This window comes from Cotesia typhae, unplaced genomic scaffold (assembly GCF_013202065.1).
Source record: "Cotesia typhae breed Kobodo isofemale line unplaced genomic scaffold, CoteBio_Ctyphae contig_50, whole genome shotgun sequence".
In the NCBI taxonomy this organism is placed as follows: Eukaryota; Metazoa; Arthropoda; class Insecta; order Hymenoptera; family Braconidae; genus Cotesia; species Cotesia typhae.
The window spans coordinates 2,358,896-2,379,252 of record NW_027423758.1 but is presented as its reverse complement, the minus strand read 5'-3'; the positions used below and the strand labels follow the sequence as shown (position 1 = coordinate 2,379,252).

Below are 20,357 nucleotides of genomic sequence, written 5' to 3'. Positions count from 1 at the left end.
TTTATTTGTTGAAAATTTTAAACAATTTTATTTTTCAGCTGCAGAGATAAAAATTTTTTCAATCGTAACTTTTTTGTTAAAAAAAAAACTTTCTAGATTTGGATGAAAAATTTGTATGCTGTTTATTTAAAATTGTTTTTTATCCGAATCAAAACAATTTTTGGTAAATATTTACAAGTGGGGTCAAACAATTTAATTTTCATTTTTTTAAACGAAATTTCTAATTGATTTTATTGATATATTTTTTTTTTAAATACATAAAAAAATTAACAATTAAAAAAAAAATTTAACTATCACAATTTTCTAATAAAAAATGTATAAATTTTTTTAAAAATTTGTTAAAATTATGATAATTAACTTTTTTTTTTAATTGTTTATTTTTTTTTTTTATGTATATTTCAAATAAATAAATATATATATATATATATATATATATCCAAAATATTAAAAAAAGATAAAATAGAAATTTTATCTAAAAACATGAGTCAAAATTTTTTCCAACTTTTGAAGGCAAAAAAGCTGACGAAATCTTCATTTTTTTTTTTTAGGAAATTTTTTATCATAAATCCACCGTAAAAACAAGCAGAATAAAAAAAAATTTGAAAATGTAAATTTTTTACCTAGTTCTAGCCCAAAATGGGGTTGAACCCACTTGCCAATAATTACGTTTTTTTTTAACAATAAATTTACTGTGATAAAAATTTTTATTTATTCAGCTAAAATAAAATTGTTTGAAATTTTCAACAAATTAATTTGTTTTTACAATTATTACAACATTGCCCATTTTCTTCAAAAGAAAATTTTCTCTCAATGTGATTAAAAAAAAAAATATACATTTTCATAAATTTCTTCCCCCTTTTACAGGAAGAAATTTTTCAATTCTTAATGGATATCTCATTAAATAAATTAAAAACCTCTGATTATTATATATTTAACTCTTTTACCTCTTATTCTCAGTATAGCTCACTAAAATTCTTTAACTCCCCTTTTATACTTCATGGCCTTCTCACCATGTCTTTTTACTCTTACTCAACATATATATATATATATTTACAAAAAAGGTACGTATACCTATATTTATATGCACGTGTACATATATTATAATTGTGAGTCAGGACATTGGATTTAATTTTTCAAGAGAATGGGATACTCAAAACGAAAGTTTTAACGACATGTGGAATTTTTTTTATATTACTCATTTGCAAAAAAAAATTTTTTTAATGATCGTTGCAGTTTTTTTTTATCTTGTATATTTATATAATATTCAAAATTATTTACTGGACAATGGTGTGAATTAATTAAAAAAAATTCACTTGATTTTACGAATAAATTTATGAAGTTTACTCAAAAAAAATTTTGGTTGATTTAAAACGATCTAATTTATCAAAAAAAATTTTTTTTGTAATCAAATTAATTTTTTTATCAATGTAATTGTAATTACATTATAGAAATTTCATACATAAAATTTATAATTTCACCTGAATTATTTTTAGTCAAGCTTGATCACCGAAAAAAATTAATGCACTGTAATTACTCAATTTTTTTATGGTTTGAAGAAGCGACAACTCAATTATTTTGCAGTTACAATTTTTTTCAAGTTTAATTTATGTATTAAAAGTCTATAAAAAAGATCTTTTACCTTAATTCATAAATTTGAGCTCATTTTTTTATTAAAAAAAAATTTTAATTATAAAAATAAAAATATCTATGTACAAAAAATTGATTGGGTAATTTTTTTCTTGAAAAAAATTTGCAATTTTTCAGCATTAACTCCCGGATTATAATTATTTACAAAAACAATTGTGAAAAGTTTTCTCATAATTCCAAATAGACAATAAATATTTTTATATTCAACTGTTCATTGCATTCAATACAGATGAATTCAATTACATCATCTATTAATAAGAGAAAGGAAAAACAAGATAATGATAAATAGAAAAGCAAATTAACATTCAGAAGTATTCTTCAAGATGATTCTAAGCTATTATTACTGTAACCGATTGTTGTAAGTTGGAGTGTAGAAGAATTTCTTTTTCATAAATTTATTGTTTAAAAGTTAGAACATTTTTTTTTATTTACAAACAAATCTATTGAAAATTTTGAAACTTTTTTTTATAATTTTGAGCGTTTAAAATTTCTTTTTTTGTGAACGATCATGCAAATTTTAGTCTAGATTTTTTTAATTTTTTTTCAACAGTAAAATGATCCGAAAAAATAATTGTAGTTTAATTATAAGTAGCAATCTTGCAGTCACTATGTGACTGCTATAGCTTTTAAACTATAAATAAAGAACATTTTGCTTTATTAAATAATGAATTTTGTTAAATTACACTGTACTTTCTTAAAACTTGACGTTTTTAAAGATATAAGCTCATCCTGATATTACACTCATCAAGAGCTTTCATTTGAGTACCCACATGCATTTTTATATTTTTTTCATATATACATTTACTTAATATATATAAATATATGAAAAATTGATGTGGGTACTCAAATGAAAGGTCGCAATGAGTGTAACATCGGGATGAGCTTAAATCTTTAAAAATGTCAATATTTCACAAGATAAAAGACCATTTCTCAATTATGTATCTAGAAATAAAGAATTTTTTAATGCTGCCTAAATACTTATCATTATAAATTGACTATCGGTGAAAATGATATGAAACCACGAAAAGGCACAAATTCAAGTCAAGAACTTTGCAATAACACCAAATTTCACTAAAAAAAAAAAAAAAAATCGATTTTATCGTATGGCTATCTTGAAGAAAAAATTTTTCTTATTCTCTTAATAATATAGATTATAAATTGGATTTTATCAAAAAAATTTTGCACAAATTCATAGTCAAGTTTTTAATTTTTCCAATTACGAAGTGATATTTATTACTTCCGTTTAAATTTAAAACCTTTAAAATTCTAGATTGTGTTGCGTTGGATCTTAGAATTAGAACATGAAAACTAACAAAAAATTACCTTAAAACCTTTCTACTTATATCATAATCTATTTTAAAAAGTAGACGAAGAAATCGTGAAGAAATAATATCATATTTCCATAAAGACCCGTTAAAACTATCGCGATCGGGGCTCCAGGAATCAGTTTTGATTACCAGCAAATAAATTCATTTAAATAGCTGATGAATATGGCTATAAAATTCACGGAACAGCAAGAATAACTCAACTCATAACTGGAAGTTTTGTAAGTAATTCAATAATATTATGTGTACACTATTAGTACATTGTAAAGGCAAATTGGAGTGTAAAAAGTTTATTCTGCTTAACCGAACGGTTTATTGCTCTCAACAATTGCTCGCCGAGTTTATTCAGTCATTCGTAATACATTCCCAATGAATAAAAAATAAAAAATCTAAAGAAGAGAACAAATAGTATAAAGAGTGAATAATGAACGGAAAAAAAATAATAAAAGAACAATTGAGTAATGTAAAGCAACGTAGGCCTCAATCGCACTCAATCAGAGTCACGTACTCGCAAATGCAGCAGTTAAACAAGAGCAAAAGAAGGATAGGAGAAAAGAGAGTAAAGTTAGCTCTAAGTACAGAGGGATAAAGATAGAAATAAAAATTCTGTTGTGAGGGAGAGAACAAATAAGAGCAAGACCGCCCGCCACAACAGCTAAAGATGAAATTTCAAGAGCGTATGCCACTTTAAGGCTCTCTCTTCTCTCCATCTCATCTGCTCTCGAATAATCCTGAGTTTTCCCTCAGCACAGTCTCTTATCTGCTTTTTCGAGCACATCAGCACACCGACATCTCTGCTACCCCATCCGGTTCCTGAGATTAAGACTTTAATTCTATTTCCAGATCTCAGTTTTATAAAAAATTTTCTTGATATCAAAGAAGAAATACACAGAAAAAAAAGTTCACTTGAGCCAAGAAAATATTTTTCTTCCTAATTATTTTCTTGAGCGAAAAAAAAAAAATTTTTTTTTATACAAGAAATTTTACTTATTCCAACAAAATTAATTCTCTTGCTTTAAGAAATACATTGATAGAAAAACAATCTTGATTCAAGAAATTTTTTTTCTTCAAAATTTGAACTCTTGAAACTAGATATAGATATATTTCTTTCAAGAATTTTTGTCTCTTGGTTCAAGATAGGCGATAACATTGATTCAAGATGTTACCGACTTGTGTTAAGAATTTTTTTTGAGTCATTAATTTACTTATTTCCAAGAAATAATTTTTTTTCGGTATAACAATTAAAGACTATTGAGTTTTTGAAATATACTTTGATGAAGTATTTTAAGTTTTTTAAACAATAATGTTATTTTGGTTGAAAAACTAAATGTATCAATTGAAGATAATTTAGCTCTTAAGTCAAGAAAATCTAAATCAAGACAAGAAATTCTTAAAGCAAAATAATCATTTGTCTTCCAAAATAAATTCTTAGATCAAGAAAATATCTCTTGAGTCAACATAAATTTTCCATCAGTGTACGTATCTTGATCCAAGAAAATTTCTTTAAGTCAAGAAAATCGTGTTGATTTGAGAAAATTCAGCCTCTTGCTCCACAAAATTTTGTTCTTGATAGAAGTAAATTTTCTTGTCTTGAGAAAATTTCTCTCTTGCTCCAAAAAATTAAATATCTCGATGGTAAATTTTTATTAATATTATTGTTGATTAAATGTTAAATAATATGGGAAGATCAAATAATATTGAATCATTTTTTTCATTTAATACGTATAATTGTACGCTAAAATAAAATAAAATGGGTATCAAATATTCAAGAGAAAATTTTCTCAAGGTGAAAAATTTTTTGTCTCAGCTGAAGTAAGTAGTGCTGCTTCCCTCAAGTATCTAAAAATCTTGATCGACTATAAAAATTTATTGTATCAAGTATTTATCATAATTTGAATTGAGAAAAAATGACTTCCACCAAGAATAGAATTTCAAGAAAAATTTTTACTTCGGTCTTCCTTCAAGCACCTGAAAATTTTCTTTAGCCAAGAATTTTGTTCTCCAGTCAATAAATTTTTCTTTCTGAGTAATAAAAAAATTTAATTAATTTCACACGACGTCTTCTTATCTCGGGTAATGTAACGGTGATTCTGACATTCGCAACACCTGGACAACCCCTTTTTTATATATATAATAATATCGACTTGTTCGAGCACCCTTCATTGTCTAGCTATTCACCGCCCTATCATCTAGAACAGCTGCATACTCGAGTTCCGCTTGATATATAAGTACATATACATAAGTGTATACATTAGCACTGGGGACATCTTCTATTCGTATTTTCATTCATAACATACGTTATGAAGCTTGTACCTTTAAATAGAAAAAATAAACATTTTGTTTCGTTTATTCAAATATCTATTTAAATAGAATATATATGGAGTGTTATAAATACCTTAATTGTCGGGTTATTGTCAAATAGATCAAAGAAGAAATATTTGTCACAAATTAATTTTTTTTTATAATTTATTTATGTGGGATAAATAAATTTAATTCAAATTTTTTTTTTAGTTGACTTAAATATATCTACTTACGCCAGAGGTTAAAATTTTTAAAGCACTATCCTTCAATAATTTTATCATAGTGGAATTATCAGACATCTGATCATTTTTTTAAGAAATAAATTAGAATGAAAAAAAAATTATTTATGTAGAAATTTGAAAAAAATTATGATTATATATATTTTTTTTAACTATGATTTATTTTTTAAATAAAGCCGAAAAATTATCAAGCATCTGCTGACTTTAGTACACTGATAGAATGATTTATTAACGATTAATTATTTAATTTAATTTATTAAATTTTAATAAATATTTTTTAACATTCAATAAATATTTATTTGAGAAAAAAGTACATTTGTTAATAGTTAATAAGTATTTATTAATAATTAGCAAATATTAATTAACAGTTAATAAAATATTTTGTTGAGTGAATTTGTTTCACTTGCAATGTCAAACTTTCTTAAAATTTTTTTTATCAATAAAAATTTTTTAATGCTAATTCAATCAATAACAAAAAATCAAAAATTGTTGAATGTCAGCTAACTTTAATGAAAAATGATATGAAAATTGTTTATAAACAAAAATCATCTTTATAAATTATTTGCATTAGTTATATTACATTATAATAACATTTATTGTAAAATACCAAATTCTATCACAGCTCATAATTATTTTTTATATTTTTAAATATTAAAAACGTTAATTTATTTAGTGAATTTAATTATTATCATGTATTCCAGCTATAGGGTTATTAAAAGTATCAAAAGAAAATCGCTATTTTTGCTTTTTATTTTAATTAAATATTTGTTAACAGTTAACAAATATTTATTAACTATTAATAAATATTTATTGAATCCTACGATGTTAAAAAATAATTTATTAATAGTTAATAAAGCTTATTAAATATAAACAAATCCTTATATCAGTGTATTATCTAAATTTAATATAATTTTTATAAGATGCGATTTTTGGCTAAAAAAAAAAAAAAATGAAATTTTATACTAAAAAAATATTTAAACATTTTTTTTTATTTCTCTAAAAAGTGGAATTTTTTTTTCAATTTAAAAAAAATTTTTCCGTCTTTAAAAATTTCAGTTTAATTATTTTTGATCATAAAAAATAAAAAAAAATTATTTACCCTAAAAAAAATAAATTAAATTTATATACTTGCTAAAATACTGCAAAATTTTTTAAAATCCAATCTGTTAAAGAAAGTCTATTCGTTATTTGATAAACGGCTTCTAATTGTAGTAACTAGATTTTTTTCCGGAACAATACAAGGTTGATCACCTCTAGAATGCAGAGAATTCACGAGTTAACACGTGGTTGTAAATTATCCAGCTAGCTTCCTGCTGTATGTAGTTTTGGGGAAGTAAGACGCAATGCGCAACATTTTGCAGCGTTTTCATCCGTCTCTCTTGTGTTTCGTCTCAAAGTAGCCTATCAGTCTTGCCTTTTTTCCGTACTCTACTTCCTCGCTGCTCCATCACCGACACGTTCGCCGCGTAGCAGCAGTTTGAAAAGGATGGAAACACCCGATATCGTCGTGGTGAAATCGTCCCTCCAGACTCTACTCCCTTTTTTATGCTGCTCTTCTGCCAACTTTACTTAATAGAATTTCACGTAAGTTGAGTGAACTTTAGACTTTATATAAATCGTTTTTCAATTTGTCTCATTGAATTTCATTTTTTAGGTACATTTTACATTTTAGGAACTTTTTTAAACAAAAAAAAAAATTTATAATTTTTATTTACTTTATCTTCTTACTCTGTAATAAAAAAGTTTTAATGAAAATCAACAAAAATTGGGTGTAAAAAAACAATTTACACAAATCTATATATGTTAGTTTAACATGAGCGGTGTCAAAAATGTGAGTTGATTTATGTTGAAAGTTACTGAAATCTATGTTAAAACTCTTTGAAACGGATCCATAAATGTTTATATACATTTAAATCTTATCCGGAACATATATAAGTAACGCGTTAACATGAACACGTGTTTTTGCGTAATATATAAACCGACAAAACAATAAATAATAAAATTAAGTGCTTAAAATTTTTCAGATTTTTATCCCTTTTTTTTAAATAAGTTTTTTTATCATTAAATAAGGCGCCAGGTACAAATTAATAATAAAACCAAGCTAAGAGATTTTTATGATTTATATTCAGAAAAAATTTCTTTTGAAAAAAATGGGCATTATTACGACAAAAAATTAACTTGTTAGTAGAAGAATTTCTTTTTCATAAATTTATTGTTTAAAAGTTAGAACATTTTTTTTTATTTACAAACAAATCTATTGAAAATTTTGAAACTTTTTTTTATAATTTTGAGCGTTTAAAATTTCTTTTTTTGTGAACGATCATGCAAATTTTAGTATAGATTTTTTTAATTTTTTTTCAACAGTAAAATGATCCGAAAAAATAATTGTAGTTTAATTATAAATAGCAATCTTGCAGTCACTATGTGACTGCTATAGCTTTTAAACTATAAATAAAGAACATTTTGCTTTATTAAATAATGAATTTTGTTAAATTGCACTGTACTTTCTTAAAACTTGACGTTTTTAAAGATATAAGCTCATCCTGATATTACACTCATCAAGAGCTTTCATTTGAGTACCCACATGCATTTTTATATTTTTTTCATATATACATTTACTTAATATATATAAATATATGAAAAATTGATGTGGGTACTCAAATGAAAGGTCGCAATGAGTGTAACATCGAGATGAGCTTATATCTTTGAAAATTTCAATAGTTCACAAGATATTGTTGAAAATTTTTTCAACAAGAAATTTACTCGGAGAAAAATTTTCAACAAATTAATTATTTGTCATACACTGATAGAAGGATTTGTTTGTATTTAATAAGCTTTATTAACTGTTAACAAATGATTTTTTAACTTCATAGGATTTAATAAATATTTATTAACAGTTAATAAATTATTTTTTAAATACGATTTATTAAATGTTAATAAATATTCGTTAACAGTTAACAAATATTTATTAACAGTTAATAAGTAATTTATTAACTGTTAACAAATATTTATTTAAAATAAAAAGCGAAAATAGCAATTTTCTTTTGACATTTTTTATAACCCTATAGCTGAAATACATTATAATAATTCAATTCACTAAATCAATTAACGTTTTTAATATTTAAAAATATAAAAGATAATTATGAGCTGTGATAGAATTTGATATTTTACAATAAACGTTATTATAATGTAATATAATTAATGCAAATAATTTATGAAGATGATTTTTATTTATAAACAATCTTCATATCATATGACATTGCAAGCGAAACAAATTCACTCAACAAAATATTTATTGACTGTTAATAAATATCTGTTAACTATTAATAAATACTTATTAACTATTAATAAATGTATTTTCCTTCCAAATAAATATTTATTGAGTGTTAAAAAATATTTGTTAAAATTTAATAAATTAAATAATTGCCTTCAAGTAAATTAAATTATTCATAGTTAATAAATCCTCCTATCAGTTTAACAATGCCCATTTTTTTAAAAGAAATTTTTTAGTGTAGTCGACGAGTTTTGATATTAATTATTATCCGAGTATATTTTTTTAAATATAAACAGATAAAGGTTACTTTTACCATAAACAAAAGTCGGGTAATGAGGCCTACTTTAACACAATTAAAATCTTAGTAGAGTTACTTTAAATGAACAATTAAAAAATTCATGAAAATATGAAAGTTGAAAAAACTTTAAATAGTTTTATAAAAAAAAAAAAAAATAAAATTATGTCTTGACAATTTTTTTTTTTAATTTTAAGTTTGAAAATGAACTATATAAATTGATATTTCTTAGAAACAACCCCGGAAGTAAAACCTGAAACTTTTACAAAATAACTTTTTAACTTTAAATGGAATTGTGATTTACATGCTCTTTCCCCTGCACTATTTTTGCCGCTAAACTCTCTTTAAATAGTTTTCTTATTTATATTTTATAAAAAATATTCTTAAATAATAATTAATGTAAAAAATTTTTGAGTTTGTATTAAAAATATCTTTTTAATAAGCCTTATTAGTGTTAAAAGCATTGTTTTATTTATTTTATTAAAAACATTGCTATAAATTCAAATATTAATGCTAAAAATTGTAAGAATTAAATTTTTCATTACAAAATTTTATAAAAAAATTTCTTCTGAAAAATTATAAATGATATTTTATAAATTACACAGAAAAAAAATAAACTTGAATCAAGAGAAAAATTTTTAAACCAAAAAATTATTTTTTTAAAAAATATTGCTTTAAATTCAAATATTTATGTTAAAAATTGTAAAAATTAAATTTTTCATTACAAAATTAAACTAAAAAAAAATAATTTTGAAGAATTTAATTGTCTTGGATCAAAACAAAAAATTCTTGAATCAAGTAAAATTTACTTAAACTAATAAAAATTTCTTAGTTTAAGAATTTTGTAACTCAAATCAAGAAAATGAAATTCTTTAAAACTATTTACTTGATACAAGTAATTTTTTTTGTGTATGTGTCCAGATTGAAAGAAACTTTGTCCCCTATAAAATGAGAATTTCAACAATAAAAAATCACAGAATAAAAGATCTGAATAGCAATATTTTTAAGAAAACAAAGTTGCGTTCCCACGTTAAATCCAAACCTAAAATTTTCCGACGTATACAATAAAATTTTCCGATGTATCTTTAAACCGAAACATCTGCCTGCAGCTCCCTTAAAGGGAAACTGTCTGACAAATAATAGCCGGAAAGTGCAAAAACGAAAGTCCTTGTGAGTATTAACTGAATAAAACTTTCTTTATGCTCAGATTGGCTGAAGCGAAATTCCGGTCGGTGATCTGTATGATAGCAGCCATTAGCTCATCAACAATTATTTAATTGTCTGGTTCGACATAGATATTCATCATCATCATCATCACTTATTCACTTAAATCTGTGAATTAAAAAAGGAAAATAAGAAAAAAAATTGCATCACATGTTCTTAATTATTATCCAACGTGATTTGCTCTATTAATTGTAATTTATGAACTCTTGTAATTAATTTAATCATCATCTTACAAATGAAAGTGTAAGTTTTTTTTTTTTAATTGTCCTCGCAGCGAAAGTCCATTCAAAAACAACCAGCATAATAATTCCATCAGTTTAAATATAATTTTTCTCTATTAAAAATAAATCCAGATTCTCAGACAATTATTTATAAAATACGTCTTGTTAAATTATCTGTTAATTTATCTTGTTTTCACAAAATTCCCCCTTTCTTCCTAAGACTGGTATTTTATTCTGAAATAAAACCAACAAGGTAATAATCGTTATTCTTATTTTAAAGTTTATATTTTCATTAACTTAATTTCTTCCTTAGATTTTTTATTGCCCAGCTGTTGCCTGGCATAAGCCTCCGTGTCAAAGGAATTAGAATAATGTAAGTGGAGTAAACTTGAACTGCATATGGAACTTGCCACAGAAAATAACTAATATAAGTAAAGGGCGTTTCTCTGTAATCGTGTTCTTCGTCACAGCTTTCTTCTCTCTTCTCTCTTCTCTCTTGTATCATAAACTGTTTTTAGACTCGGTATAGAATAATAATAAAGAGTATAAGTAAGCTACCTAAAGAAATTGGTCTATCGATATTCCTGTGAGCATAAAGGTCTACTGGCTTTACTCCAACTTCTAACTCCAGCACGGTATTATTTTCTCCAATACTACGGAAATTTTAAAAACCCATAGCATAGCAAGTCAGCAAACTGAAGAAAAAATAAATAAAAGTTGCCATGGTGGGTTATTTTATTTTTCCATCTGAACAACCTGTGCCGTCTTAGAACAAACGTGTGGTGACTAACGTGACGCTAGACCACAAAGGTATAGATAGAGGATAGAGGAGTAAAAAAAAGAGGAATAATCTCTGAAGAAAGAGTAAAAAAGGACCAAGATATCGGAGTTAGAGTAGAATGTCTCGTGGTATCGTGGTCTCGGGGCCAGTGACCGCCCCCGGCAAGGCTCTCTTACTCCTTCTTCTTTTAAAACTCCTGTTTCTTATATTTTTTATTATTATTATTCCTCATTCGTCCCTTTACTGCCTATGCCACTACTGAGCACACTTACTACTTCTTGATCAGCCTTTTCATTCTGTTCCTCTTGCTCATTTCCAAGGCATCTCTCCCTCCCTTTTCTTCCTCCTCTACTCTTGTACACGTTAGTCAATTGTAATTGTGTATGTGGGTACTTTAAGTATTCCCGCAACAGCTTACAGCTTACGCATTAAAGGCTCATAAGAGTATATACGCACGTAAAGTCAAGTCGACGAGCTGGTACTTTTACTTGGAAAATATTGTAGATGGCAAACACGTGTGCTGGATGTACGTCTGCTCATTGCATTCCATACTCTTATAAAATCTATTGCTTTCTTAGCTCAACTTTTATATAGATGGAGATTTATTGTAGGTATATATCCAGCATCCATCATATAACAGGATTACATCGACGCTTTTGGTAAATAAGCGTCTGACTTCATTTTTTCAGAAAATTTCTTTTTGATTCATGTATCCTGAAATTAATTATTATTAATATAATTGTGAAAAATTTCAATTTTATAAATATTTACTACTCCAAATTTTTTTTTAACTGCTTATTTTTATGATACTGGAGTTAGCTAACAACTATTAATTTTTCAAGTTTTTATAACAAATCAATCACAATGAAAAAAAAAAATCCTTAAAAAAATTTCCACTAATAATTTTTTTTAATTTTCATATGTGGAAATTTTTTCGTAATAATGTTATTGCTATTAAGTTATAAAAAAATTTCTAATGTATAAACATCAGTGTCATCTTATTTTTTTTATAGAATTTAATATTATTTTTTTTCTAATTGCTGATTCATTTTTTAATTAATAATATTTTTAACAAATTATTAATTTTAGAAGAAAAAAATTATTTAATTCCCTAATTATTAATTTTTCAAAACAATTAACATAATTTATCATTTTAAAAAAATTAAATAGTAAAAATCTAAAAAATTTTTTGTCCAATACTGCAATTATATGCATGTCTTACTGCAAGTCGTACTTTTCTTTAGAATTTTAAAAAGAAAATTGTCTAAAAAAAAATTACAAAACATAATTGTAGATAATTTTTTCTATATAATGTACTTAACAAAAAAAATTTCTAACAACACTACATATTTCTTCATTAATTTTATAATTTTTCTAAATTTAAAATATTTTTGCATTCACTAAAAAAATTAAAAAAATGGAATCAGAAAATTCGCTCATAAAAGCGTCGATATCAATGACTCCCTTTATATTTCCGTAATAAATTTACTTTAAGTTGATCTATTACTCAAACTTTTATCGGTTGATTCTAAAAATAATGTGAAGAAATAATTTACACGCTTGAGAAGTATTTAAATTTCACAAGTAGATTTTTTCATCTTCAAAGTTCATAAGACCCAACAAAATGTATCGTAATATATACGAATGTATCATCGAACGAGTGGAGTCATTTCACGGTAGATGATCGTCAGACTTGCGATCAACATTAGATAGCTTACTGCATTATATTGTATACTTCTACTGTTACATATTACACACTTAATAGTTTAAGCTGAGCCGTAGTGGTAAAGTTTGTAGTGGATATCTCTTACGTTACAATACATACAAGTACTCTAGCGTAACTACACATCCAGTTTTCCACTCGACGTCGTATAGTTTTTTAAAATCATCATATCATGATTTTCTTCTATCCAATCCTCGATCTCCCAGCCACGAAGCTCTCGATTTCTTCGTCACTGGCTGGATCTAAGATCATCTTCTGTTACCTTATTGAGATATAATTTATTTTGTCCAGCATAACTTGAAATAAATAATTAGATAAATAAAATAATTTTGTTCTCATCGTTGAATTAAAGATTGATATTTTTTCTATGACATGTGTCAACGATAATTAATGGTTCTATAAATATCGAGTAGATATTTTAGTATGTATCTTTTTTCTACTCACTAGAAAAACTACTCGGAAGTGAAGATATTTTCCGTACGGGCAGATGTTCTCAGTCTAAAATAAAAATTTATACCCATCAGTTTAAGATGAAATGATTTTAAGACACAATTTTTTTACCTTATATTTCGGGTTAGGTTAATTTTTAGTATCTCCAGTTGTATAAATTGTAGGAATGGGTTTTAAAAAACATCGGCGTCAAGAAGAGTGTGTGGAACATCAGAATTATACGGTGGGAAAGACATTGTACGTTTATTCTACGTGAATAGAACGCAGGTGAATGGTAAAAACGAGACCGATGCGGTTCTCTAGAGGTACCAGAGGGGTTTGAGGCGAGGGAGGTATATATCCGGCGGACGACGCGTTAGCGTTCCTGGCATGTTTCCGAGAACGAAGGACAGGATAAGGGCTACGCTATACGTTGTACTCAATATAACGAGTGATTAAAGTAAGGAGGGCGTGTAGAATCACGCAAATCCAATTGTCTTCTTTTTAAAATATTCTTTTTTTTTTTTAAACAAAACGTTTTCCTCTTCTTCTTTTTTTCTTTACATTTTATTTTACGCCACTCGCTCTGTCTCGAGTAAACTTCTTATAAATATTTCATTTTATTTGTATAATATTTTATATTTTATATTACTTGTTCTTAATCTCAAGTTCGCAGACTACATACTCGGTGGTATTTTGTTGTCTACGAAGGTATAGAAACAAGTAAAGCTGTTAAGTATTATATTATGGTTTTCACGGATGAGAGAATCAGGTTCTCGATCAAGAATGATAATAGACGATGAGTACTAGTTACTAGTAGAAGACGTTTTCTTTACTTGGCTCTCTACTCATCTGAGTCACATACAAGCGGTGAGACAGGTTTGCTTGTTGCTTGTTGCTTGTTGCTGGCATGCCAACTAATTGCCGATATAATGCGATGAAACTCTACTGCTGGCTGTTGATCTACACCAGATGACCTCGAACATGCTGGAGGAAATAAGCGTAATCCTCGATTCTGTATGATACCAGTTAATCGACATACCAGGTTTATTTTCTTTACCTTAATAATTTTATTTTATCTCAAACCACCTGAAAATAAAACATTACATCACATTACACACAACGTGTAAACATTAAGTGTGTAAATAATCCACCGAATGAAAGATTAAAGCTTAGGTCTTATATTATATACTAGTAGAGTAATTCCTGATGCAATCATTCGAGGCTCGCTCTTATTATCTTGTCCAAAGAAATAAAATGACATCTGATCCGGATGAATAAACACTTGCAGGCGTTTATGACAAGTGTCTAAACTGTCCAAACTAACGCCTACGGTGTTCCAGGTCAACAGTTTAACTCAATTCATTAATTGACGGATTAAACCATCGTAATAAATCGTAATTAAAGTCACAATTACTTTCTTCTTTCATCCTAATTCTTTTATTTCCTCTTCTTCTTTTCAATTATGATACTAGGTATCCAGCTAAAATTCTCTCACTCGTCGATACTCTGGCGCCCTTCAGCACCCCATTCAATTATTATATAGATATATAAACGAGCTTACGTTGCAGATGTGAAACACCTCGTTAATAATCAATTCAAAATTCTCAGCATAACAGATGCGGCTTTGTGACCCAGAAAAAAAATTTTCTGGGGAGATTACTCGTTCTGCGGTTTTTTCTGCTACCAAATCGGGGTTAGATTATTTCTATTTGATAGCCGGTGTTGCTAAAGGGGATTTAAGTATTATTTCTAGGGCGTGGTGAATGTTTTCATATATCAGTTCTTGTTTCTCCATTTTTAAAAGCCCCAGTAAGTTTATTCTTCAATCCCATTAAAATTCTCCGGATATTTACTCCACTAAATTATTTTTAAGTTCATTTTCATTAATAAGCGCCGTGGAAATTGGTATTGATGATTCAGCTGAATTGTAAACTATTATTATTATTTTATCCTCTGCGTCATTTTATCTTCAATGAATATTTTTATATTACAACCTTACTATACGCTAATGTTTAAATAGTTTCCTAGTAAAGATAAGTAACTAAAAAAATATTACCGTATCGTGTATTAAGTAAACATCTATTTAGTTATTTATAAAAGATAAAATGAAATATTTAAAGAATGAAAAAATAAAATAAAAACTTACCAGCAGCACCAGAAATATTGTCCGTGTTGAGAAGAATATAAACCATAAAAAGAGCAACGAGTCTTCGAACTCGTCCTCCAGACGACCTCATAGTCATCTTTAAAAAATCCGCGTCCTTTGTCGCAAATAAGTCAATCCTTTGGTCATATATATTATGAGTAAATATCCTCGTAACACAGTTAAATAATACCAATAAAACAATAACAATTATTTTTATAACAAATAATAAATAATGTATGTTTTTCCTTTAAAATAACAATATAAAAGAACTCCCGAACTTTCACACGCTGAAACGGTTCCACCGAGTTCTCTTCATTGTCCAACGCAGTGTCGACTTCCTTTTTAGACTTATCACAATCCAAATAATCTCACCAACAATCTACGAAGAAAATAGTCTTATTTTTCTTTCTGGTACAATTAACAATTCGTTAAATTAAATAAAAATAATACATAATAAATATTTAAGAGACGTGACGTAAAAAATCTTTAGATAAACAATCACTGCAAGTCGTCGCCGAGGAAATAGTTTCCAAGGTAAATAAAAAAATAATAGTAATAATCACCTGTCTCTAATTAATTTGCGTGTCTTCATTTTTAAATTAATCTATTACTTTAGCGTTAATTTTGTAATTATTTTATTTGTGTTATTTTTTAATAAAATAATTGTATTTCTTCCTCGCTCTCCATCCGGGAAATGTCAAATTGACGTTCATGACACAAATAAATATTTTTTACATTATCTATTATTACAGTCATTAAATAACCATAAGGATAATGTGATTATTATCATCGGGTAGATTGACAATCAGTTTTTCTAAATAATTCAATACTTTACGTGAGATAAATATTTCTTCTCAAGTAAATATTTAATAACTTTCACTTTTTAAAACCAGAGCACAATAAATAATTTATTATTTAATTTTTTAATAATAATCACTGGGTTATTTAAACATAAAATATATCACTTTGCTTTAAACACACATTCACCTGGAATACAGTCAAACATAAACCTGGCAACCCTGTGGACTCTTTTTACCTGGCATCAGGTTGTGGCTTCGTTACCCTATTGTTCCATAAAAACTGTTACATTCACTAACGTTTTTTTTTTTTTTTTTTTTTTTTTTTTTTAATTATTCTTGATGGTTATTAATTTACTTGCTGGTACGTGTAATTGAATTTACGAGTACGTAAAGTGATGAAGAGTACGTGAAATAAATAGTTAATGAATGAGCTCGTTGTCGAACGCGAATCCCGCCGAACGCACGTCAAAGACTCGTTTTCTTTCTTGAGAAGTTTGGAATGTAACTTGAATATACACAACGGCAGTAACTCGGTTTGTATTGGTAGATTCACCGACCAATCCTCGCTAAGGTGCATACACCATATGCTGTATTTACTTTCGAGAGCGGGGATTAGTTTTTAAATTGACAAGTATACTACCAGCGACATCTCTTAACTGTTTTTATTACTTCTCAGATCAAACAGGTGATTTTTATTTATTTATTTTTTTTTTTTCAAATATAATTATAAAATATTATGACACTGAAGTTGACAGACATTAAAAATTTTTTTAGAATTTTATAGCAATTAAATTATTATTAAAATAAATTAATTAAAAAATTCTACATGTTAAAATTAATAAAAATTACAAGTGAAAATTTTTAGAAGCCTTTTTTTGTTGTAATTGATTTGTTAAAAAAATTTTTAAAAATGACAGCTGACAGCTAACTTCAGTATTATAAAATATTTGAATTATAATAATTATAAAATTGATAAAATTTAATAATTATAAAATTTATATATATCAAAAATGACATTAAAGTTAGCTGACACTTGACAATTTTTTAATTTTCTTTAACAAAAAAAATTGTTCTAAAAATTATTTTTAACTTATTAAAATTTTTACAAGTCCATTTTTTTAATAATTTTTTTTTGCTATAATTTATTTGTTATAAAAAAATTAAAAAATTGCTAAGCGACAGCTAACTTTAATGTTATATATCAAAATTAATTTAGCAGATATTTAATCATTTTTTTTCTAACAAATTTTAGCAAAAATTGTTTAAAAAAATTAAAAATTCAATTTTTTAAAATAATGTTGAAGTTAGCCATCAGCTGTCAATTTTAAAAATTTTGATAACAAATCAATTACAACCAAAAAATGTTTCTAAAAATTTTCACATGTAAAACTTTTTAATTTTTTTTTTAATAATTGCATTATTATAAAATTTTTGAATAATTTTTCATTTCTGCCAACTTCAGTGTCATTTTTTAAAAATAATTTTTCGGAACAAATTTATTTGTTAAATAAAATTAAAAAATTCTACATGAAGAAATTTAAAAAAATTTCAAGTGCGAATTTCTAAGAAAATATTTTTTATAACAATTGATTGATTGTAAAAAATTTTAAGAATTATCACGTGTCAAGAATATTAAATTCTACAAAGTTTCGAATTGAAAAACTTGATGCTAGATTAATGAATTAAAGGATTTGTCAAATAATAAAAATGATATAGTTGTTAATTTGCATCAACATTCACTGATTTTTTATTAAAAAATCAATAATTAAAATTGATACAAGATTTTTTTTTGTTTTATTTTTTTTTATAAATTATTTAGAAGAAGAATCCAAGGATTTTGCCTCCCAAGTGTTTTCGTCTTGCTTCTTCGTGGTCCATGATACCTCCACTGGTTGTCAACACAACGTATCTGTAAATGAAAAATTTATATTAATTAGAATTAATAATTAATGATAATTCATAATAATATTTTATTGAATATAAAATTTTAACGAAATTAGGGAACTATTTATTTTATAGCTTGTAAAAGTAATTTTAAAAAAATAATAATAATAATAAAAAGAAGTTACAACTCTTTGAGTGAATTATTAAATTTTTACTGTGAAATTATTTAAGGTAGTACGAGCACCAAGGCAACTTTTGATAAAAGGCTTGATAGTTTTTTAAATATATCTAAATAAATTTCGAAAATTTGAGTTGGCTATGTTAGATAATAAATTTAATTTTTTTGGTTAAGATATTTAATAAAACTTCGTAAGTAAAACACTAAGTAGTTTAAGCTTTAATATTTTATCGCTATTTTCAAAAAATTGTTTTTTTTTTTTTTAACCTTTTAGATTTAATTAGTAAAATCAATTATAAAAAATTAAAAATTTGATAACTATCAAAATTTTCAAAAATCTTTAAAAATGAACACAACAATAGTTAAATAATAAGATACAATACTTGTTAAAAAATAAGATAATTTGATAATTTACTTCAAAATCAAATCAAAATTAAGTTAGTCGACTTCTAAAAATTTTTATGATTTTTTTTTAATGAGAAAATTATTACAAAAAAAATTTTTTTTAAATTTCATTTTTAAAAAACTTGAAAAACATCAAATGCAATTTTTAAAAAATATATTTTTGGTCTAATTTAATAAATAAAAAAAAAACTAGAAAAGTGGGCTAGCTTTAGTATTATCAAAATGTAATATATTTCAACATACTTCAAAATTTGCAAGAAAAATTGAACTTATTAACATAGAAAATTTTTAAATATTATAAATCGTCTAAAGAGATGTTTGAAAATACTTGATAAAAAAGATACTAAGAGATAATCTAAAAGTTGAATAAACAATGTTAATTTTAAATAATTATCAGTGTGATTGTTTTATCATATATTTAAAAAATTAGAAAAACTAAAATCTTCATGACACTGAAGTTAACAAAAGTCTAAAAATTTTTGATTTTTTTATTAATTAAATTACAACTAAAAATATATTTAAAAAAAATTTCACTTGTAGTTTTTAAAGTTTTTTACATGTGACATTTTTTTTTTTTAATTGTTTAATTGAAATTAAAAAAAAAAATTTTTTTTTAATGTCGGCTAACTTAATTTTCATAAATCTTCAGTGTGATTCTTTTCAATATTTAAAAAATTAGTATTATAAAAAAGTAAATAAAAATTACCCAAATTGCCGAGAAGGCAAGAGATTGTTCGTCCACTTCTCAATGTCAGTAATTGGAACATCAAATCTTGGAGAAATAACTCCACACTTGTTCAACCTTCCAGAAAGGTTTACAACAATTTTACCACTACGGTGGTCATCAACAATTTCAAATTCGCCGATGTAACCTGTAATCAAAATAAAAAATCAATACAAAATTTTACTAAAAAGAAAATTAGCAATAAAATAAATAAAAAAAAAATTACCATGCTTCATCATCACAGTAAGAAATTTGACGATGACTTTGGAGCAGGGTCTCAGGAGTACCTGCCTCTTGTTGCGTTTTTCGGCATTATTAATACTCTTGAGAGCATCACTGAGAACATTCATTCGCACCATGGCTGTGAATAACGATAAAAAATAAATTAGTACACAAAAAAATAATTAAACAATGCACGTCACGTTGCAGGGCAAGTGATAGATCATAACCTCACTTAATAGCACTCTACTTAACAATTGGTAAATAACTTAATTAAATACCAAGGGTGAAAAATATAAATCGTAAATTAATCAGCGATAAATACTCTACCAAAAAAACGAAAAATAATAATTTATTTATTTAATTAAACATGGATTACCTGCGATTTAATTTTTGTTTACCGCGGACCGATTGACACGAAAAATTCGCTCGTGTATAAAGGACGTTAGCAGTGAACGTTCGTTGGAACCAGCCCTCGAAATGAATTCCGACCAATCATGTGTCTCTAATTTCTTACCGACAGTCGAGAAGAAATAAAA

General features: G+C 25.7%; 2 protein-coding genes across 3 annotated transcripts in view; both read right to left on the bottom strand.

Moving 5' to 3' along the window:
- Sdk (sidekick cell adhesion molecule) overlaps positions 1 to 16,859 on the bottom strand; it is a 35,865-nt gene extending 19,006 nt beyond the window's left edge. Inside the window, exons 1-2 of one of the 2 annotated variants that reach the window (XM_074249829.1) lie at positions 16,172 to 16,859; positions 15,609 to 15,987 (exon numbers count right to left, since the gene is read on the bottom strand). In XM_074249829.1, the coding sequence (XP_074105930.1) occupies positions 15,609 to 15,705 (97 nt within the window). In that variant the 5' untranslated portion in view covers positions 15,706 to 15,987; positions 16,172 to 16,859. Of the gene's footprint in view, positions 1 to 15,608 lie in introns of both variants that reach the window. The other variant, XM_074249828.1, reaches the window with a different exon arrangement.
- A 1,262-nt stretch (positions 16,860 to 18,121) lies between these two features.
- On the bottom strand, positions 18,122 to 20,308 carry LOC141531728 (small ribosomal subunit protein uS8A). The gene is made up of 4 exons (XM_074249678.1): positions 20,198 to 20,308; positions 19,826 to 19,960; positions 19,582 to 19,747; positions 18,122 to 18,317 (listed from the first exon to the last, which is right to left on the bottom strand). The coding sequence occupies exons 2-4, from the start codon at positions 19,956 to 19,958 to the stop codon at positions 18,224 to 18,226; spliced, it is 393 nt and encodes a 130-aa protein (XP_074105779.1). The 5' UTR covers positions 19,959 to 19,960; positions 20,198 to 20,308; the 3' UTR covers positions 18,122 to 18,223.
- Positions 20,309 to 20,357: the final 49 nt, after the last annotated feature.

Excerpts from the sequence above, each read along its gene's own strand:
- LOC141531728 (XM_074249678.1), bottom strand. The coding sequence starts at position 19,958 with ATGGTGCGAATGAATGTTCTCAGTGATGCTCTCAAGAGTATTAATAAT. Across the intron at positions 19,748-19,825 it reads TACTGTGATGATGAAGCATG|GTTACATCGGCGAATTTGAA; the intron begins GTAATTTTTTTT and ends TTTTGATTACAG. Across the intron at positions 18,318-19,581 it reads TTGCCTTCTCGGCAATTTGG|ATACGTTGTGTTGACAACCA; the intron begins GTAATTTTTATT and ends TTTCATTTACAG.